The 22588-nt window shown below is 35.9% G+C and overlaps 2 protein-coding genes across 2 annotated transcripts in view; both read left to right on the top strand.

The window, feature by feature from the left end:
- The window catches only part of LOC134853927 (beta-1-syntrophin-like), a 236233-nt gene that overhangs the window by 148960 nt on the left and 64685 nt on the right, over positions 1 to 22588 (top strand). The window lies entirely within an intron of this gene.
- Positions 330 to 22442, top strand: LOC134854183 (WASH complex subunit 4-like). Its single transcript, XM_063870333.1, has 10 exons — positions 330 to 1030; positions 3415 to 3669; positions 7911 to 8054; positions 8891 to 9077; positions 9663 to 9862; positions 12331 to 13561; positions 14750 to 14948; positions 18155 to 18455; positions 20707 to 20934; positions 21726 to 22442. The coding sequence occupies exons 1-10, from the start codon at positions 332 to 334 to the stop codon at positions 21867 to 21869; spliced, it is 3588 nt and encodes a 1195-aa protein (XP_063726403.1). The 5' UTR covers positions 330 to 331; the 3' UTR covers positions 21870 to 22442.

The following is a 22588-nucleotide window of genomic DNA, read 5'->3' as shown; positions in this document are numbered from 1 at the left end:
GTGCAGTTAGTTCATTTTAGTTGTATTTGCAAAATTTTTAATGGTGAACTCAATGTTTTATTTTGGAATTTTTTTGACAAAAAAAACAATTTTTGGTCGTTTTTTTTTTGATGTTTCGATTCAATTGCTCGGTATCATTGTTATTAATTGCTATTTCGCAAGTAGGGCGAAGATGCGCTTCGTCATTCCATCCAAAACTTCCTGCAAAACGTCGAAAAATAGAAAAAATTAATGCAAGTTACGTCCATCGGTCATCCTAAAATTAAATCAAAACGCCGAAAGATCGGAAAATATTCGGAAAAAATAGTTAAAATAAGCCATTTTAGATGCCATGAGTGGCTTAGACGTTTCAATCGAATCAGCCGGCTCTGCCGGAAAAGAAATCCCTTTAGAAGAGGAAAACTGGCTCTTCGATGCATTCAACGACGGAGTCATGGGTGACGTCCGAAAAATGCAAAAAGAAGCTTTGCAAAAATGTGTCAATGATTACTCAAGGCAGTTGAACAAGTTTGCTGCGTCCTTGGATCTTTCAGTAACGTCATTTGAGAACCATTGGACTCCTGTTTTGTACAATAACGGCTCCATCGTTTCAACTGATTTCGAACGAGAAGAAAACACAACAGTGGATCAAATGTTGAAAAACGCTTCTGGGGACAAAGAGTTGAACAAGATGTTGTTGGTGTTTGCGACTTTGTGCAGTGAAATAAAGTATCTGAAGAAAGTTGCAACTAAAAAGTACTTCCCAATGCTGTTGTTCTACGGGGAAGACTTGGTTGATTTCAAAGCAGATGACAATGATGCTGCGAGTCATGAGAAGATCACTGAGTTTGTGCCTCAGATCATAGAAGTGTCTCACTTCATTAAGAGGTGCCAACAGGTGTACAGGAACATTCTGTGTCAATTGGCGGCAGTCTACAACAGGAAGCAGAACCACTTCATCGTCACTGTCAGTGTGACTTGTTTGATGGACCACGTGGCAGTTTTGCTGGGTATTTTGCTCAGACTGGACGAGATCATCGTATTCAATCAGGTCGGTGAATATAATAAGAAGCAAAGATGGAATAGACGCAATTAAAAAGCAATATGCCTTTGACCAAAAATATTATGCAAAATTGAGTTTTAAGTGTTTAGGTAACCATGTGACTAGTGTGAATAATTTGCTTTTGCTAGCAGTATATTTGATGTATTCTGAATTAGGTAATTTTATCTTTTGAATTTTTTGACTGTTTCATGTTTTTGCATCTGTTTGCATAGGTTTTTTCTGCTCTATTTCCTCCCCTTCACCTCGCATGATTATCGATTTTATGATGTAACGAGTTGTTTTAAATGGTTAAATATGAAGACCAAATATGATTGTCATGGCCTAATTAGTCTGCATGTCAATTTTCATAACAATCGGATAATGCCAACAAAAAAATCAAAATGTTAAAATTTGCAGGTGGGGGAAAGGAAAAAAAGCCTTTTTCCCGTAAACATTTTTCGTACATCTGAAGTTGAAAGTGAAGTTACTTCATTAGTGAACCTTAACAACTTCGAGACTGCCCCCCACTGGGCCTAGAGGTTACGCTGTTGTCTCTGGAATCTAAAGTCTGGGGTTCGAGTCCCGACTGGACTTAGTTTTTTTCAGCATGAATAAAATTATTTTAAAAAAATGGGAAAAAATTGAATGGTTAGGCTTTTGTCTATCTGCTTATTGTAGAATTTTTTTGCGGTCAGTAATTTTTGTCGTAGATGTAAGTGTTTTTGATGTAGTATTGTATTTTATAAAATTAATATCCCTGACTTTATATTTTCTTCTTTCTTTGTTTTGTTTAAAAGCTTCATTCGTCCTGAATGATTTCAGCTTATAATTTATTGGCTTAGATACTTTGATTTGTGTCGCTTCAAAGGAAAAAAAGATTGATTAAAAAATCAAGTAGATTGTTTTGTAAAAGTTCGAAGTTCTTAAATTGAATTGCTCGAAAATTGTTTGTCCACATTTCCTTATGGCATTTTTTTATTTTCGGCTAAATTCATGGCGTAAAGCGGCTGTTTTCAGCTCAATGATTGCATTGTCGGCTTATTGGACGATCGTTAAAAAATTAAAAATTTGCATGCTGTTTGTTTTGTTTTTTTGCCGGTTTTTTTGGATTTTTTTCCCAATATATATTTTTTTCGATTGTTTATTTCAGTTTTTTTGCTATTCGCCAACTTGCAATGATGTGCTTGCGTTGCTCCGCTTTGCCTTTGTATTTAAATTAAAACTGCTAATTTCACCTCAGAAATCCATTCTCACTTCTTAAGCGCATAAAAACTGTGTCAAAAAGCACCGTTTCTGACAGATCTCAAGAACACCGATATTGTAAACCTTTAGAAATTAACAACCAAAATTGAACAGAATGTAATTCTTTAATTGCGGATTAATCACAAATTTTTCCCTGAAATTGTGGTACTCCAATTTTATTGCGCTTCTACATTGGTTTTATTAATATTTGAACTGGTAAGAGAGCGAATTTATTCATCTAGTAAGAGAAATTTTCCTAGTATATTTTCATGTCTCTTTTCAAAACAAGTAAGATGCTCTCTGTAACTTGTAGCAAATATGAGTGCAAGCCAGTGCATCCGGTTTTTAGATTTTGCTGTAAGAAACTGTGTCCACTCCCGCCAGCGTTTTCAATCCTGAGACTGAAGTCACCTGAGTTTTTTATTACATTTAAAACATAATTTATCGCAATTTGGCGTTTTTTTATTACATTCAAAACATAATTTATCACAGTTTGGCCCGTTTTTTTTTCAAAGCCGTTTTTTCTGGGCTTAGGTTTTTTCTTTCTTTTCACAATTCAAGTTTGAAGTATTTGCTTGTATTTGCAACGCTCAAATTCGCCTTGGCGTTTAATTAACGCTGTTTTTTTTTAAATTAGTTTATCTCGAAAATTCAATCATACCAGAATTCAGAGAAATTTTTGCAAATGCGAGAGCAAGTGTCTTGTAATCGGGAACTAGCATTTTTCCGTAAACAATTTTCTCGCAAATTTGTTCTGAATTTGTAGGATCGAGGATTCATACTACGCATGAAGTTGAAGGTGAAAGCGGAGAAAATGTTTTGTCGGATTTTCCTTGGTCTGCTTTTGTTGTCCTGGAAAACCTAACATGGAATTGACAGTCGTCCTGTTTTTTGCTACTTTACAATATCGGATTTTGACTTTTCTATTTTTCGATTAAAATCTTTTGGCTAATGTTTTATTGGATCAAATTATCCAATGTAGTTATAACATCTTCATAATTTTCGAGTTTTTTATACTTACGTTGAAATCTCATTTTAGTTAAAACATTGCTATGCAATGGTTAATCACAAGTGGCGCGGAGCTGCGCGTCGTTTCTGGAATTGGAAAGAAGGAACTATTTTGCTCTCACTTGAATTGCTGTCACGTTTAGACCCTGCGAGACCATTGGGACATGTACAAGCGCATGATCAAGTCCATTACCCAGAGTCCAGCCATGTTTGACACCACTCCGGACGCAGTGCTTCCTCTGGACAAATGGATTGTCGAGTTCGAGGCAGAGATATTCGACCAGATGATCCTGCAGAACTGCATCTCGCAGAACATACAGGATTCGGGCAGTCTCTTTTTGAACAACAAAGTGCTCAAAGATCATTTCACTACCGCTGTCAATTTCAAATTGACCGAAGTTAGTTTTTAAAAATTTCTATACACTTGCGAGAGCACGTGTCTTGTAATCGGGAAGAAGACTTTTCCCGTAAGCAATTTTTGTAATTGAAATTGATGTTGCTTTATTATTACACAAGCAATGCTTGTGTTATAGTATGAACTATATATTTTTTCCAACCTAAGTCGCAAATATTGTTGGGACGCAAATATTGTTGCGATAAAATGTGTTCATTTTGAATGTGTTCATTTTGATCAATAACCAGCTATTAAATACAGCCAATGCTAAGGATTTTAACACAGACTATTATTGTTCCGATTTCGTAGCGAAAGTAACGGAATATTTGTGCTCGGGGTGGTTTTTCTTCAGACAAATTGTATTATATCATTCAAAAAGTATATTTTGCCCTGAGCTAAAATTTGGAAAGAAATTTCACCTATGATCATTTTTTGTAAAGTTATGGGGGTTTAAAAAGTGCCATTTTGACCGATTTGGGACAATTAACGCTCGATATATTTCGCGCTAATAACGCGTAAGCGGAGATTTAATCCGTCATAGAAATCGTTCCAAGTTGGTTGAAGGAAACTTAATTGCCATAATTGATTTGTTACTAGGAGCGAAATTTATCACTTTGTACTTAATATGGCGTTTGGGGGGAAAATTCATATTATTTTTGTTAATTTTAGTTTTTTCATATTATTACTGCTCCTTAGACCGCTCTATAAATTGAGGCATATTTGTTGGTTAATTTCTTTTTTTTTCAAATTGACTGGTACTGCTAAGGCGTCATAATTGGCGTGCGTCACTTCAGAAATTTTGTAGACTAAAAGTTTTACTCATTCAGTTTTTCCCAGTAGCGTTATCGGTCATATTTTTGCTTGTGTATTCGAAGTGCAACTTCGCCTCTGTGTCGATTCTTAACAACTTCAAGGTCCTTTCGTTTTTGGCTTAGAGGTAATGCGGTTGCCTTTGCACCCTATAGTCTAGTTTTTGAGTCCCGACGGACCATGTTTTATTCTCAGTATCTGGATTTGAATTTCTGGGAAAAATTGATTAGTCGTACAATTGTTTGTCGGCTTAGATTTTTTTGCGCTTTTTACATTTTTCATTGTAGTCTCTGGTTTCGTTGATTAACTCCTGTAGTTTTTTTGAATTTAATGTTCCTGGCTGGTATTCTTTCCTTTTTTTCGTTTTTTTTTTTGCTTAGAATTTTTATTCGGGCTAAATGATTTTGGCTCATGTTTTGCCGGTTTAGTGAACTTATTTTGCATCGGTTTAAGGACCACAAAATGATTTTTCTTGCTTTGATTAAATCAGGTCGGTTGATAAGGTAAAAGTTCAAATTTTTGTGATGACAACACTTTTCTCTGGCTTTTTTTGTTTTCGGATCAATTGGCGTCTAAGCCACTTTTCGGCTTCTTGAACTCTCCAAAAATATTAAAAGCTTGTTTAATGCTAGGGGATGTCTTTTTCGTCTGTTTTTCTGAGATTGATTTTTTGTATTTCCGTAAAAAAATGATTTTTTTAAGTTTTTTAACTTAGATATTTCTATCGCACTGTCTATTTGGTAGCTTGCAATGCTACCCTTTCATTGTATTGTATTCATTCATTGCTCCGCTTCGCCTCTGTGTTTACGAATTTTTCCTGTAGTTATTGACACAATTTACCCATTGATCCAGTTTCATTAAATTGGGCTCATTTTTTGAAAAAAAAAATAAAATCTATCAAATCAATAATTCAAAATTAAATCAATAATGATCATTTTTTTTAATAAATTTTTTTTCCGAATTTTTGGTTAATTGGTGTTTTTTAACTATCGACGACTTCAGCTATTGTTTATATAGTTTTTGAAAATTTGGTTTGCAGTCGATTAATCGAAAGAAATTCCTGTTTGATAAAAACAGGTATTATGAAAATGTATGGATTGAGTTTTTTTTAAATTTTTTTTTGAGAACCTATGGAAACTTTTTCAACTTTAAAAAGAAAAATTTCTCAAAAATTTCTCTACCGACTTTCAAAAAAAGAGGTACCAATGGGAAGTTCGCCCATCAACCTGTGTGTCTGCATAATTATCTGGTCTCTTTTTACCTTACCCCACTTTCTACTGCCCTCGAAAAATTGTCTTGGTGGAATGTTTGACCCATATTTTTGATTTTTTTTACATTTTCTGGAAAACTACTTTCTCTAATCTGAGATTTTGGTTCCATCTGAAGATCCCCTCTGTAAGCGCTCATGTTCAATTGTTTGTACTCTTGAATTTTCTCGATAACTATCTCGCCAAATCGGGTATCATTGTTTTAATCGGGTATAATTCAGAAAGTATCAGAGAACTCAACCTGATATCAAGGGTTATACCGAGGCAACAGGTTGTGGGAAGCCTCCGTGTTTAAGTGCTACGCCTTAAAGTTTGTACAAAAAATTGTGTCACCTGGAAAATTCCAAAATCACAAAAATTTTAACTCAGGTTTTGGGTGAAGACCAATTGTTAAATTCATGAAATTAGCTATTTTATCCCGCATCAGGACAACAAAATTAGAAATTATCAGCAGGTAAATCCAGCTTTAGCTGGGTGTCTAGTTCATTGACATAAATTTGCTCATTTTTTTATCTGAGACCGAACGTAAAACCGTTGAATGAAATTTGTCATGTTACACTTGCAAAGCTAGTGTATTAGTACGAACCTTCATTTTTTTCAACATAAGTCGCCCCAATAATGGTGGGGTAGCGGCACCCCAATAATGGTGGGGTAGCTTTTTGATAGCATGTGCTTTGACATTCGAATAGTAATAAATTAACACAGTTGATACATTTCAAATGAATCGAAAAAAGCTACTTGTTTCAAACAACAATAATAAAAACTCGGTTAGTGTGGATGCCTTCAGTTTGTTGTATTCCAAATTTTTAATTGCAAAATTGAGTCTATCTGTATTTGGTACGGAATCGCATTGGCAATTTGTTAGCATATGTAGCTTATGTAGCATAATCGAGGCTTATTTCTACTTTTTTTTAATTTAACTTGATAGAGCTGCTTTTTGGTCGCGTTCTCGCAAGTGTTTGCGAAACGCAGCTTCGCCTCTCTGTATAATGGTGGTTTTAAATTTCAATATTTACCCGTCTAGTTAACGAAGTTTTTTTTCCATTTTAAGCATTGAAAATAAATCAAAGGTTCAGATTTGGAGCAGAAAACTAAAGTGTATCTGAGGCTACTATATTCTTCGAATCTTGTCGATTCGAAGTTTAAAACATCAAGTGTACCCGTTTATTATTCAACTGTCATTTTTTAGCGTTTTGTAGTTAACTGAAAAGAAATTAAGCTCAAACAAAGCAAATTGGTGAAGGGCAAAAGATATACCTAAATATTCCATTATTAAGAAATGATACCAAAAATAGAATGGGGAATTATCAAAATTCTGATTTTAATGGTCACCAGAGAACAAAAAAAATTATTTTCGGAGAGTTTAATTGATTCTTTCTGTGTTTTCATATCTAACATCTAAAGTGATTAGGATATGCACGAGAGCAAACAGAATAAAAATTATAACGAACACTATAGCTATTAAATCGTCTCTCAGCATTTTTGTTTTATAGTTGCTGTTGGTTGTTGAATAGTATCTTCATCAATATAGGTTATTCCCGACGTGTGTAGTTCAACTTCATATCCAAAATATAACTAAATAACTGAATAACAGTTATTCGAGAAGAAAGTGATGGCAACAAAGTTTTTTCATTAAATTTAACTGAAGCTGAAACAATTGATGGAGAATCTAGATTTTTTTCCTGCAATTCAAGACAACTGTTGGTTTGAAAAAATGTTTTTGTTTTGCTATCATGGCTTAAAAATAGAATGGAATCAATTGTTCCATAAGCCATGTAAGGACCAGTGACCCGTGAAAAGACACCTTGCTGCCTTTGATGTACTGGAGGTAAAAATATTTTTACCTTAGGGAACAAAGAAATAATTAACAGGTCAAAATGGCTATTGAATGACTCAAAAAGCATTTGAACTAAATACCATTATTTGATGCTCTCGAATAACACAGTTAACGAATGAACGGTCTGCCAATTATTAGTCTTAATTTCTTAATCATATTTAAAACTCATGTTAAATACATTTTCAAATCTTTTGATGTGGGTATTTTTTTTTAGTTTTGTAGCAAAAGAGCAACCAATTTAATGCGAGGGTTTATGTTAACCAACGATGGCTTGAGTTTGTATAATATGATGATAGTTGTTTGATAGTTGTTACGTTGTGTGTCGTTTAGATTGAGGCCTCTTTGTCCAAGAATAGTGACTTCGCAGCGAGGTCCAGTCTGGTGAATCTAGTCATGCTGTTCTGTCTTCACTATCACCTATTCCGGGAACTGGACACCCGCATGAACAAGCGTCTGTGGGAAGTCATGAAGAAAGTTAGTTCATCACGGGTGTTTCAATCGCACATATCTGCAGTTCGCACGGCTTCCCTCATTTCTACAAAAAATTGTTGAACTCATTAGTTTTTTTTTTTTTTTTGGGGGGGGGGGGGGGGGGGCTTTTTTTCATGACACAAGAATGTCTGGTTTGTCGCAATTCTCTGACGTCTTCAGTTTTGCCAGTTTTTGGACTCTCTCCTGAATTGCTAATGTTAACTCTGTCACGTGGTCCATCTCTTATGAGCAGGGTGACCACTTGGTCTCTTAAAATGAGTTTGTAGCAAATTGGGTTTCTAATTGGTTTGTAGCAAGTTATTGTCTAAATTCCGTTATTTGCTGAGCGTCTAAGTTTTTTAACCCCGGTCCACCTCGCTCGATCTTTGACAATTTCGATAGCATTTGACAGTAGTATATAACAAGAAAATTAACGACAACCAATGTGCACTGGCCTGATCTTTTGGCCAATTTTTTAAATCAATTTTTGGCCCGGTGTCAGCAATGGACAAAAAATGTGCTGCGATAAAATAAGCAGAAAATGATGCCAAAATCACACCCCTATTTTAAGAATATCAAACCTCTCAGCATAGATAGACAACTGAAAGTTGAAATAGCCGTTGCAAATTATAATTTTAACCAAATATTGCCTCGTTTCGAAGTATTTACTGGCTCTTTTTCCTTTCGCTCACAGCACATTTTTTAAAATAATCGTAAAATGTGAACAAAAATACCTGGGCAAATGGGGAGCGGGGGGGGGGAGGATCAAAGAGAGTCCAGTTGTTTAAGAGTTCGCCACTTTGTGTTAGAGTTTCTCAGTTGCTCTTTGTTGGCTTAAGGTGGCCGCAGTGAACATCTACGGGCCCATAGTGTGGTATGCGCCCGAGTTTGTGCTGAACATGGTGAGTCCTGCGGGGAAGAATGTGGACAAGAAAGTGCTGGCTGCGATCGACACTTCCAGGAAGAACGGACTGAAGGACACCCCCTCTGTCATCCACAGACAACTCCACTACATGACTGTCGCAGGTGAGTCAACATTCCTTCCATGCTAAAAGGACATCTCCTAGTCTTCAGCTATACCTGACCCCCCCCTCCCCTCCAAAGCCCTCTCCAGCTGCTCCTATTCATAAGGGGAGGGGAGTTCGTTAGGCTATGTGCAATATTCGCATATGCTCAATCTTTCAATGAACATTGATACGGGCAGGTGGTCTTTGTTGGGTATTAAGTGGTAGTTGAAAGGGGGTTTGAAAACGGAAAAACTCAAGTTTTCCGACACGGAGAGTTTTTTTGGGATCCGAATCACGACCAATAGGTCTTTACAATGATACCTCACTTGATTCCTTACAAGTTTTTCTTGAGGTACCTAAAATTGGGCAAAAATACTCTACGCCTTATTTCAGTCGGAACTGGTGTGTAATTGAATGTCAAAAACGATTAAGTAGTCAAATATCAGAGCTGGCTGATCTATTTGGTAAAATGAATCAATTCATTTAGTTTTATTTTGGCCAAGGAGTACTTTTTGGGTAGTAGCGCTGTTGTCTCTTAATATTGTTTGTATGGCGTCTTTTGAATAGGAGCAGACAATATGGGAATGGGAGGCTTGTGTTTCAGTGGCTCAATGGCAGATGCAATTTGAATCCACTTTCTCGACTAAGAAGTCGTCTTCATCAGACAATAAGTCAGTGTTGGACGGACTGAAGACGAAGATGCGAGTGTGTAACTCGGGGCTGTCCTATGCCAGGTCAATCAGCAACCTCATCAAAATAGTGCTGCCTCTCTACATGGACAGCGGACATCAGATGTCAACCAAGGTCGGTTCCCTTTCATACATCAGCATTGATGGTAAATTTGAAGGTCAAGATGATACCACAATTTAGTGCTTCAAATTTTTTGAAAAATTACTAAGAATAAAGAATATTTTAGTTGTCACGCGTTGTTGTCATTTAAGTTTTACATTCAATCGTATTAAAGGTATTAATTAATCTAAAAAGCAATCTCGAAAAAACTCGACGGGTAAAGTCAAAGTGCCACTTTGAATAATATTTCACCTCTTTAAAGAGTCGTTGAAGGTAGTGAAGACTCTTATATAGTCCTTGGCGATTTTTTGTTTGATTTTTTTTTCAAGAAAAAGTCAAAATGCTCTGATAACAGCAGAAGTGCACTCATACATACAAATGCGTTTGCCCTCAGGTATATTTTTGAGTTCAATTGAAGTTCATTTGCTAACAGGTAGGCAAAATACGAAAGCCGAAGTAGCGCGAAAAACGACAGAATTTTAGTTTCGATAGTCGATATTAATTTTATGACTTCCCAGCTGAAAAAATTATGCATTGATTCAGTTTTTACGAGTAGACGTAGGTCGTTCAATTTCATTACTCTTGCAATAAGCAAGGGTATTTCAATCGGCTAGTAGACTTTTCTCCCGTAAATAACTTTAGTCACAGGACTCATCTCCTGGATTCTGGACTCATTCATCCACTAAGCCTTTTTGTTTCAAAAGAGAGATTTTGAGCATGTTAAAATTTCAAATGTACCGCCCATTTACACTAGCCTCAGCTTGGTCGAATATTGTTTTTAAGTTGGTTGTAATTTTACCAACCCGCTGTTAAAACTTTATTTTTTATTTTTTTCCTTTTCTTTTTTCTCGGTTGAATAGGTTTCGGCATATTTTATATCGGCAAATTTTTTTTTTTTTCGGCTTAAGGGTTTTTGCTAAGGCATAATTGGTTTTTTACCGCCTGTTAAGTTTTTCGACGGTAAATTTTAACTATTTTTTGTGTTACATTTTTTGATTTCCAGAGAAGATAAGTTGTTTTTTACTTTTCTTAGTTTTTCGATTATTTTTTTTCGACCATTTTTTTTCGAGTTTTGTATCGCAAATTGTGCGAAGCTCAGCTTTGCCTCGGTGTTACATAAGCGAGCTTTCGAGTGTAGCATATAAGTATCAAACTTTTTTTCCAATCTAGCTCGTAAATAAAGTGCTCATTGGTGGCACTTTTGCTATAATCACGATCTCTAGCATTAGAAATTTCATAGCATATGTTTTTGCTTTCTTTTTGGCTAGTGTGTGGCTGAGAGGCTAGGCGTTGAGATTTTAGTCTGCAGGACGCAGGCTCGAATCAGTGGCGTGGCAGAATTCTTCTTAAACTAATTCCAGGCTTATTTCTAAATTTTCTTGTCTCTTTTCATAGCTGCTTTTTGTCGTTTTCTCGCTAGTTGTGCGAAGCGGAGCTTCGCCTCTATGTATTAGTCGTGAGGTGTTTTTCTTAGAAAATCTAATTTATTTCACGCTCAATTTTGATTTTTTTTTTGAATTGTCTCTTGATTTCTTTTAAAGTTCAGTTCATTTCTTTTGTTAAAAGGAAGGCAAACTCCACCAACAAAATGAAGATTTTATTTATTGATCCAGTTTTCTCAAATTGAGTTAAGTTTATCAAAAAAGTACCAGTCATGAATTTTTTTGATATTAAAAGAGCTGTAATGAAATTTTTTTTTGAAATTTGATTAATTTTTTGAGATTTTTTCAAAAAAGCCAGCATTTTCGTGTGTTACCTTGTCTTCATTGTGTTTTTCCAACTGTCAGAAAACTCTAAAACTATTTTTGGTTTGTGGTGTAAAGTTCTGACAAGCCTAATCTATTTTTTTGAGCTGATAAAATCATCTTGACAAAAGTTGCTTCAGAATCTTCAAAATCTTGCAAGCTTTAGATAAGGATGTTATCTTTTTAGAATAAATATGATAACTAAGCCCCTTTTTATGACAGGGAAATGAAAATGCTACGCGTCTTCTCAATTGTGTTAGGCTTTTTTTTTCTCAGTTAATTGAAACTGGTTATTAAGTGTAATGAATGAACGTAGTCTTTAAATTTGTTCACGCTCAATTTTGATTTTTGGCGGTTTGACTTGTGATTTTTTTTCCATTGTTAAAAGGAAGGCAAACTCCACTATCGAACAGCAAAAGTGTAAAGATCACGAAAAACGTGATCGACTTATAATTTTGAAACTGGAAATTTTTTAAATTGGATTTCCCAGCGAAATAAAAGTTTGCCTATTGATCCAGTTTTCTCAAATTGGGTTAATTTTAACAAAAAAATGTCCGTCATAAAGTGTTCTACAAATTCAAAGAGCTTGCCATATGTTTTTTCTTCGAAATTCAAAGTTGAAGGTTTTTGATAAAACACGTTTTCTTTTCAGTTTCCTTGGGTACATTACTCTTTTCCATCTGTCAGTTGGCTATGTTGGTTTTGTTTCGTCAATCTCGATGTTTTGCTTGATTTTAGGTGGCGCTGCAAATCATGAGGCTGGTTGAAGTGCTCAAAATAGTTCAGCTGACAATAAATGCATCTAGCCACTCTGTACACAAACTCATCCCACTTGCTCTGCAGAACTTACAGGGTCTGTTTCTGAGGAATCTTCAGGTCATTCTTAGAAAGTTTCCAAAAAGTAAAGCGAAGCAGAATAAAGCAGACGTAAACGCATCCGTGGCATTGTTGCGACAAGTTGCTCTAAACATGGCAGGTCCAGTCAATCATCAAAGGTTGTCAATTGTTCATTTGCTGCTGGAAGTATCTCTTCAAAAACTACGCTCTAGTCTAAAAGAGGAAGAAATTGCGAAATTATTCGACCAAATTGAAGAAATGAACCGAACTATGATGTTCTTTGACAACTTGAAGGAAGTGACGGATTGCATGTTTTTGAACTGGGCTAAAGCTTGTGTACCTGTTTACCTGTCGAATTTGCTAACTTGTAAGTTGCAACCCAACTCACCCGTTAGTCTATACAGCCCTTCGGCTTCTAGTGTGCCGCTTCTATTTTGTGCTCTGAATGATATCGTAGCGGCCATGGATAAATGTGGGCCGGAAGCAGAAAAACTAAAAAACGCGTTCGAAGCCGAAATTCTTGACTTCTTTGAGAAGCACTTAGTAGCGCCCCTGAAGTTAGAAATTGAAACCGATCTGCGATATTCGACGCATGTTCATCTGAAAGTGAAGGACTCAAATCCAATGAAACAGGCAGTCGTTTTAAACGACTTAAAACCAATTGTGGCTATGAAGCCGTTTCGATTTGTGAGTCGATACATAAACATAGCAGCCCAGCTTTCGGTACATTTGACTCAAATGTTTTATAACTTGACAACAATCACGCCTCAAGATTGGCAAGCGTACACAGCTATGAAGTTTTGCGCAGTTGAAAGGTACGGCGATGTGATTCAAATTTTGGACGGTAAATTACCCCAACAAACTTTGGAACAAGGTCTGGACGTCCTGGAAATTATGAGGAACATTGACGTGTTTGTATGTAGTTATTTCTATAATTTGAACAATCAGCTTTTTGTGGAGCACGCGACGAAAAATAACCGACACGTGAATACAATAAATATCCGACACATCGCGAATTCGATGCGAACACACGGAACTGGTATTATGAACACGACTGTGAACTATGTCTTCCAGTACTTGAGGAAACACTTCAAGATGTTTTCACTGTTTCTGCATGATGAGCATATCAAAGGTAAAATTCAATTTTCAACTTAATGGTTGTGAGATTGATGGTATCGTATAATCACTTAGATAATACACTAAGATAGAAGACACTAAGATTAGGATTGGAGCACTCTATTGTAATCAGAACTCAAATTTATGTCTGCTTGGTACAAGTGTGATAGAGGGGTCCCGTTAATAACCAAGTAAGTGAGAGTGGCCCCAAATTCTTTTTGGGCATATACCATAATTAACTAACGATCAGAGGAGTGTAACGAGTTAAGTCTAACGATCAGCGGAGTGTATTTTTATTGGAAATTGGCCCAGTAGCGTTGGAAATTGCATAGCATCTGTTCCCTGCTTTATTTGTGGCTAGTCCGTAGCAGAGTGGTTAGTGTGTGAGACTCTTAATCTGTAGGTCGCACGTTCGAACCTCGACAAGTTTTTTTGCGAATTCGAGGCTTATTTCTATTTTTTCTTTTTGCACTTTGTAGAGCTGCTTGCCTCTTTTCCAGTTTCCCACCCCTCTTGTAAAATTACAAAACAAAGCTGTTCAAAAATTGTTTACATGGTGGTTTGCATGTTATAAATGTAGAAATTTCGCCTGTTCTAGTTGTGACACGTTTTAATGCAACTTTTACATGAAAAGTCATTTTAAGAAGACTTTCATGTTTTGAACTTCAGAAAATATCAAAGGGGGAGTGGAAAAGAGCCAGCTGCTTTTTGCCGTGTTTTCGCTAGTGTTTATGAAGCGAAGCTTCGCCTCTGTGTAAAACTTTTTCTCAAATGTAATTAACTTCTGCCTCATTCGCGCAAACTAGTTTGATACTTTAATTGCAACATCAAAGCACTAAATTGAACAATTTTGAGGCTTTCTATCTACATTAGGGGATTAGGGACCCGGTTAGTTTCTTGGGACCCCTCTATCAAACTTTTACCGTCATTTTTCATAATGAGTTTGGTTACTTAAAATATTGGTCTCCATGTTACTAGTGAAATTTTGTTCACATCCGAATGTTACGAAAATTGGCATGCGAACTGATTAGGAATTACAAACATATTTATTATTCATGTTTAACCTAGTAAAACCCCTCATTACACCATTAAATTTATGCATATGGGGGAGGGGGGAGGAAAAAGAGCCAAATATTGCTTCAGTTTAGATAGTTTGAAAACACGAGACCTGAGATTTTTCAAGATTGTCTTAATAATTTTTAAGGAAAGCTGATCAAGGAGATCCGCTTTTTCCGGGAGAAGAAGGAAGAGCTGAACAACATGTACCCCTATGACAGGGCGGAGAAGCTGAACAAGAGTATTCGTCGACTGGGTCTGATGGACAACGGGGAGAGCTACCTGGACAAGTTCAGAGAACTCATCAGCCAGATTGGCAATGCACTCGCTTTCGTACGCATGATCAGGTTCATAACACTACACATGCATCATATTATTCACATTTGTTTTGGTCGTGTAATTTTAAAAATATTATCCACAAAAAATCACTTTGTTCACGCGCAAATTTGTTTTTTTTTGCTATTTGATTTTAGAGTTCACGTAAGTTTAGTTGAAATTCATTTGCTCAAAGTAAGGCAAATTAAGTGCTCTAAAGCTCTAATGGCGCAATAAACCGTAAATTACTTGAAGTTTCTGATGCAGGTTGTTATTGAGTGTCTTTGAACGGAGTGATTTTTATCTTTTTGAGGTCGTTTTTTTAAGGAAAGAGTCATAAAATTTGAGCACGCTCAAATTTGTTTTTTTTTTTGCGGTTTGATATTTGTTGTTTTTTTTTCAAGTTCAATTCAAATTCAATTGCTAAAAAAGGGGACATTACGCTCTCAAAATTTGAACACAAAAATGGTACAGTAATTATGAATGATTTTTACTTTTGAAAGAGGATTTTTTCAATTTTAAGAATTCGAAACGGGAAAAGAATTATTTATTGTTTCTATTAATTGTTTCTATCTTGGTAGCTTAATCAAAACTTGCGTAGTTGCTAAAAGAAGGCAAACTTACGCTCTACAAACGGGAAAGCAGAAATTCCGCTAGAATGTGAATGAGTTTTAATATTAAAACTGGATTTTAATTCTAAGAATTCCAAACGGAAAAAATTATCCTTTGAACCAGTTTTCTCTAACTTTTTCGCTAACAGTTTTCTCTAAGTTCTGGAGATTTTAAGAACCAAACGCGATTCAATTGTTTAGTTTAACTCGAAGAAAAAAGAACGTTCATTTTGCTGTATTGATAGTAGTGCGATTTCTTCCCTCAATTATTGTTCCGACTTTCGTAACGGAATATTTGCGCTCAGGATGGGTTTTTGATTCAGACAGTTTTCGACTTTTTAACTAGTCATTTTTGATGGAACTTTTTATATCATTCGAAAGGTATTGTTGTTCTGAGCTTCAATTGGAAAAGGTATTTGACCTGAGATCATTTTTGCTTAAGTTATGGGGGTTTAAAGATTGCCATTTTGGCCAATTTGGGACAATTAACGCGCGAAATATTTCGCGCAATTGACGCGTAAGCGGAGATTAAATCAGGCTAGAAATCTTTTCAAATTGATTGGAGGAAGCTTATTTGCCATAATTTGTTTGTTACTGGGAGCAAAATCTATCACGTTGTATTTTATATGGCATGTTGGGGATGATTTTCACAAAAAATCTCAAACAAAATTGTTTTTTTTTTTAGGTTTAATTTTTTTTTGTTAATATTGATCCATAGACCTTATAAGGCAGTCGGAACTCTCAGGGCTTCGCACTGATGCGAGCAGTCTTGTTTTTTGTATAGTTTCTTCGGGCAATGCTGATAGTTTATTAACGCTATTTTTTGTGTGTTAGTGAGTCTCGACGAGTTAGTGAGTCTCGACGCGAATTTTGTAGCGTAGATCAAACTCGGTTCCGGATGTCAAAATGGAACTTAAGCAGTAAAGTTGACCTAATGAGAATTCCTAGTTGTTTTTACTGCATAAAACACAAAACTTCTGCTTTCAACGCTTTCGAATAAGGCTTTTCCTGTCAGATATCGTACCATTGTTAAATTTCGTCGGTGTAATGAAAACTTTTTTTGATATGCTGTGTTCATAAACTGAATCGGTAATTTTTGACTGGGAAAATCGAGTTGAAATCGACTCATTTTGCCTTTAAATTTTAGGTCCGAGTTGAGCAAAATCAAATAACGGCGTGTAATTTTTGAAATTTCAAAGCAGTTTTGTCTTGATGAATCCAATTCAAAGAAACGTTTCAAATCTGTGTTTGTTGTTGCGACTTTCATAACGAAAGTAACCGAGTATTTGTGCTCGGGTGGTTTTTTTTCCTTCAGACAGGTTTCGACTTTTTAACTAACCGTTTTTGACGGAATTTTTTAATATCAATTCATTTAAAAATATTGTTGTCCTGAGCGTAAATTTGAAAAGATATTTCACCTGTGATCGTTTTTCGTGAAGTTATGGGAGCATTTTGGCCAATTTGGGTTAATTAACGCGCGATATATTTCGCGATATTAAAGCATAAGCGGAGAGTTTATCCGTCTTATAAAGCGCTCCGAATTGGTTAAAGGAAGCTTATTTGCCAAAATTGATTTGTTACTAGGAGCAAAATCTATGACTTTGTACTTTATAGGGCGTATGGGCGGATAATTTTCACAAAAAATCTCAAATTAAAAAAATTTAGTTTCATTTTTTTTACATCAATTTTTTTCATTTTATTACTACTCCATAGACCTTTAAAGCAGTCGGAACATTCAGTGCTTCGCCCTGATACGAGCAGTCTTTTTTATCCAGAAAAATGACAAAAATCAAAAAAGTTAGTCTTTGTATGAGTCAATGAGCGTAGTGAAGAATCGTATATTGGTTTAGATGATTTATTCTTTTTCTCGGAAAAAATCGTAAAATTTGTTCAGGCTCAAATTTATTTTTCCGCGGTTTGAATTTTGATTTTTTTTTGAATTTCAGTTTTTTCCTGTATTAAAAGGAAGCCAAACTTCACTTTCGAAAAGCACAATTGTAAAGGTTTCTAAAACGTGATTAACTTCTAATTTCGAAAGTGGATTTTAATTTTCAGATTTTCCAGCGAAATAAATCTTTAACCCATTTAACCGGTTTTCTGAAAGTGCATCAATTTTTAGCAAAAAAATTGTCAACTAAATTCTTCTAGAATTTCAAAGAACTTCAATGCCAATGCCATTTTTTTCTTGGAAATTGGAAAGTTGATTTTTTTCATAAAACTTGTCAGATTTTTTCTGCTTCCTTGCGTTCATTGACTCTCTCCCAACTGTCTGTTGGCTGAGTGTTGAATTAAAATGTCTGTTGGTAAATCAGGACGCACCGTGTAAACACGATGGGCGCATAGATTCTCTTGCATAACTTTTCGGTTCCAATTAGGCAAAACCGAAAAGTGCCATACAAAATACTACAAATCATTGAGTTAATTTTTGGTTAGGTGGCAACCTTTCAAAACTTTTTGGGAAAATTGGAAAGCTATGACTTAATTTTGGAGTCATTTTAAAATTTATTTTCAGCTAGTTTTAATTCTTTTGTCTATGTTTACCCTTGTATGACAGATATATGTATCGTTGGTAAACTTGCGCTCCTAGAATCAATATTTGGTAAGTGAGATCGTATTCCCATTTGTAGATCGGGAGGACTGAACACCTGCAGTCACGCCATTGAGTTCGTGCCTGACTTGGACGACATAGTCTCATTTGAGGAACAAGTGAAGGCAGAGAAACTATCACAGGAAACAGAGGATGCTGCCAGGAATCTGGACACTTGTCTGGAGAACTTGAGCAAGAACTTCGCAGAAGGCACCGATTACTTCGGCCTATTCGTAAATGTGTTCTCCACTGAGTTTCACAAAGCGAAAAACATTCATGTGAAGAATTTCTATGTGATTGTGCCAGCATTGATGATCAATTTTGCGGAAAAGATGAAAACGGTTAGAAAATAGGCCAAAGAGTCCCGCGATTTTCGACTATTTAATGCGAAGCAACAAAGCTCTCTCGCATGCACGAAAATTGTTTTTAGACTGATTAAGGAATTACACGCCAAAACTAGACTGAAAAAGAGACGCGTTTTTGACAAAAAATGGTTTCCTGTAAAATGATAGTTAATCTTGTTCACTGAATGGTCAATTTTTGTAGGAATGGTAAATTTTACGACTGCTTCCATGCATACCTGAAAATGTAAATAAAACTGCCATCATTTAATTAGTAATTAGGAGAAGTTCGTTTCAGGTAATAGCTTTTTGTTTCAAATAAAATTCGTGAGTTTCTTCCTAGTTTCCGTCGGCTCATTTTCCCTTTTTTAAAATGCAATTTGTATCATCTTTTGCGTCTTTCTGGGATTATGTTTCAAAGCACAGATTTTATTTTTTATTTATTTAAACAGTTTGTACTATAATTGAAAGTTCTGTAATTTGTGATTCGTTTTGATTTCAATTAAACGATTTCGGCTCAAGTTATTTCAGCTCAGTCAATTTATGTTTCGCTTGTTAAGTATATTCTTTTGCTTATATGTGTTTCCATTAAAGATAAATAGCTCAAAATTTTTTTATGACAACAGGTTTTTTCAGCTCGAATTTTTCTTCCTTTTTCTGTTCTTTCTACAATTTTTTTTAAAACTTTTGAACCCTGACTTTTTTTAGATTCCTTTCCAACGGGCCTAGGGGTTAATGACGTCACCTTTGCGTCCTAAGGTCTGGGGTTAACGTCCCGGCCGTCTGTTTTCAGTTTGTATGCAATTGACAAAAAAAATTGTATTGTCCGACTTTCGTTTGTCTGCTGAAGTTTTTTCGTCTTATTTGCCACATAATCACGGGTTTTGTTTGTGCTGTAAACATTTTTCATTGCAGTTGCAAGTGCAAGTGTTTTTCATTATAGTTTCACGTGGGACTTCTTCAGATTTTTTTATATAATCGTATCTTTTTCGTATCAAATTGTCTGCTCAAAAATTGTCGACTTTGTTGCCTCTTCCTAAGTTTTTTTCCGTTGCTAATTTAATATCCAATATTCTAGGTTTTTTTCTGCCAGGAATGAATTTCAATTGAGACATATCGAGAAAATTAAAATTTTGGTACACTTAGTTTTTTTCATAATTTTTTTCCTTTTTTTTTGCTCGTGTTGCTCCGCTTTGCCTCTGTGCTTGCGAGAGTTAGTGTATTTCTACCAACCGTCTTTTTTTTCTAGCTGATCTCGCAAACAAAAGTGTTCATTGAAAGTGTTCACTTATATGGAAATTTCACTGTAGCATTGAAAATTGCATAGCATCTGTTCTCTGATTTATTTGTGGCTTGCTTTTGCCATAAATGAAGCGACCGTGGTTAGGTGACTAGTGCGTGAGACTCGTAATCTCTATTTTGCAGTAGGTCGTTTGTTCGAATCGGAGGCGTAGCTGATTTTTTTTACTAAGTCGAGGCTAGTAATTGAAGAACAGCATTGCCTCTGTTTGTAACTTAGAAACTAAAACATAACGCGCAAGCAGATTTTCTCTGAGGTTTTGCGAGAACTCAAAAAAAAACTTTTCTTAAACTGAACAAAAGGTTGGATAAAAAATTCGCATCGAATAAAAATATCTGTGCATATCACTACTGAGCACCAAGAAAGCATGCATTGTTATTCGAAGCCACATGCAGCTCTACAATGCAATTTCACCAATTGTGAAAAATCATTTAACTTGTGTTCCTACTGAAGAACTGCATGCAAATTTTTTGGACTGAGCAATGCTGCCTCACCCTCAAGCAACGGACTCAGTATGGACGAAAACAATTTATTACAGGCTGTTTTTCGAAATGTTTTATATGCTCGGCGTGTTTTCTTATTTTAGGCTGTACTGCGAATTGTGTTTTATGCTCGCGTTCTAATTGTCCAATTTTGATAAATATCGTCAAAGTCGAGAAAATCCGCACCCAGATAATGCATTGCCTGAACAGTCTAGGCTGTTTTAAGTCAGAACTTAAAAGATCTGAACTAGAAGTTTATTTGTAGCACATACTTTGTTCAGAGCTAATCAATATCATGTTCTGATTTTTATTTTGAAATTTTAAGGGAATAGATTGTTAGATACTTGCGATTTCGCTATTAGGCTAAATGAGTTTTAGTCTAGGCAATAAGGTTGAATTGGTCCTCCACAAAATTGGTTGCATTTTCGTTCAGGGCTTAGTGAAAATAAGCGGTATGATTTGTTTTAAGCGACGTGAACAGATGGTGAAGAAAGACAAGACGGGTGCTCTGTTCACAGACGACGGGTTTGCGATGGGAGTTTCGTTTGTGCTGTCGTTTCTGGACCAGAATGGAGACTTCGACTCTCTCCACTGGTTCGACTCCATCCGGACAAAGCTGAAGAGTGACCTTGAAGAGGCAATGGCTAGACAGAGTGCACTCAATTCTAACAATAGAGAAGACAAGAAACAGTTACAGGTGAAATAAGCGAAATTTTTCTGGAATGAATGAAGAAAATGACGAGAACACGATAAGGAATTAGCATCGAAAGCCCGAAAGTTATGCTACCCAATCATAACTCAGTTTAGAATCTCTAAAAGAGTTAAGCGACACAACCAGTGGGTTAAATGAAGTTGATTGGTTGGAATTGTTCCTCGCATATGTGAACAGCTACTGAAAGTTTGTAGCTAAAAATGTTTGAAAGTGTTAGAATCAGGGGGCGGATCTAGGATTTTCTCGATGGGAGGGAGGGGGCGGGTTTGAATTTTTTTTGAACATTTTTTTAGATTGATCAAATTGAGTTCCCGAGCGCTCACAGAACACTGTAAAGACAGATAATTTATGAAAAAACACGTGAAAAAGCTCGTTTTGTGCACTTTTTTTTTTGGAAAGTTTTGACGGAAAAATCGCTGTTTTTTGGCGCGCGCTCCATCTCAAAATTAGTAAAAATTGGCGCCAAAGGCGCCTTTAGAAAAATTTTAGGGTCGGTTGGCCAAAAATGGATTTCTTAAAAAGAACCAAAGGGGTTCCCTTTGGGTCTGTAGGGGGTCGAATCCCTGAGGGGGAGGAGCGTCCCTCCCTGAATTCGCCCCTGGTTAGAATTGTCTGTTGGTACTTAGGAGAAGAAATCGAGCTGTGCTTTTAAAAAGTACTCGAATTGTAAGACACCTTCGAATTTGAGAAATTTTAAATAACATTTGTGACGACGATATTAACGATGCTGATGTTCATGTTAGTGTTCTATCTGAATTTCTGATCATGCTGTTTAGGCGTCAGAAGTGACCTTTACGAAGATTGAGAAGTTGCGAAAGGAGTTTGACCTGCTTTTCTTCTCCTTCTCCAGTGCGAGGATATTCTTCCAGCAGCCGGATCCAGACGACCACCAAGACGGAGGCGAGAACTACTTGATGTAACCGAATAGAAGCGAGCTAATCGGATCAACCGGATACTTGAAGAGATACGAATAAGTGGCGTCAATATCACGTAGAAACTATTAGAATCATGATATAAATTCGCCAATCGCGAGGTCAGCGTCGTATTAAATATTGTGAAATCAACGCAGAAAAAAGGCACTGAAACGAGCGAACTAGCATAGCCTTGAAACACTAAATCAGCAACAGCACAATACAACTTCATGTGAAACAGTATCATATACATCATCATCATAATGTTGTTCCTGATCATCATTGGAACTCTCAAGGTCCTGATCCTCAAGGTGACATCTCTGCTTTAATTTGTCCATTTTGTGTAACTGCGTTATGCCAGAAGAATTTCAACTATCTTCGAAAAAATCATTTGAAATCAGTTCGCTAAATGTTCGACCGTTGAAAAATGACCGAATAAGCCAGTTTTCGAGGCTTTTAAATTGAATGGTTGTTAGTTTGTCTCTTCTATGTATACCTGATCATTGTCTTATCCATATATTTATTTTACTGTAATGAATATTTATTTTTCTACTACAAATTATGTCCCTGATTGTTAGTTAGATCCCGAAATGAAATAAAATTTAAAAGTAATTGTTTTTATTATTTAAAAGAAACGATTGAATTATATGGTCAACTCAGTGGTTTCGTCGAAAACAGACATATTTTGGGCGTGTCTGTGTTTGAATCACCCTTTCTATTCCAAATCG

This window comes from Symsagittifera roscoffensis, chromosome 9 (assembly GCF_963678635.1).
Source record: "Symsagittifera roscoffensis chromosome 9, txSymRosc1.1, whole genome shotgun sequence".
Classification (NCBI taxonomy): Eukaryota; Metazoa; Xenacoelomorpha; order Acoela; family Convolutidae; genus Symsagittifera; species Symsagittifera roscoffensis.
The sequence above is the reverse complement of the archived record's forward strand: the minus strand, read 5'-3'. Positions and strand labels throughout refer to the sequence as shown.

Coding starts and splice junctions, on each gene's coding strand:
- LOC134854183 (XM_063870333.1), top strand. CDS start 332: ATGAGTGGCTTAGACGTTTCAATCGAATCAGCCGGCTCTGCCGGAAAA. Junction 1,031..3,414: donor AGATCATCGTATTCAATCAG/GTCGGTGAATAT, acceptor TGTCACGTTTAG/ACCCTGCGAGACCATTGGGA. Junction 8,055..8,890: donor TGTGGGAAGTCATGAAGAAA/GTTAGTTCATCA, acceptor TGTTGGCTTAAG/GTGGCCGCAGTGAACATCTA.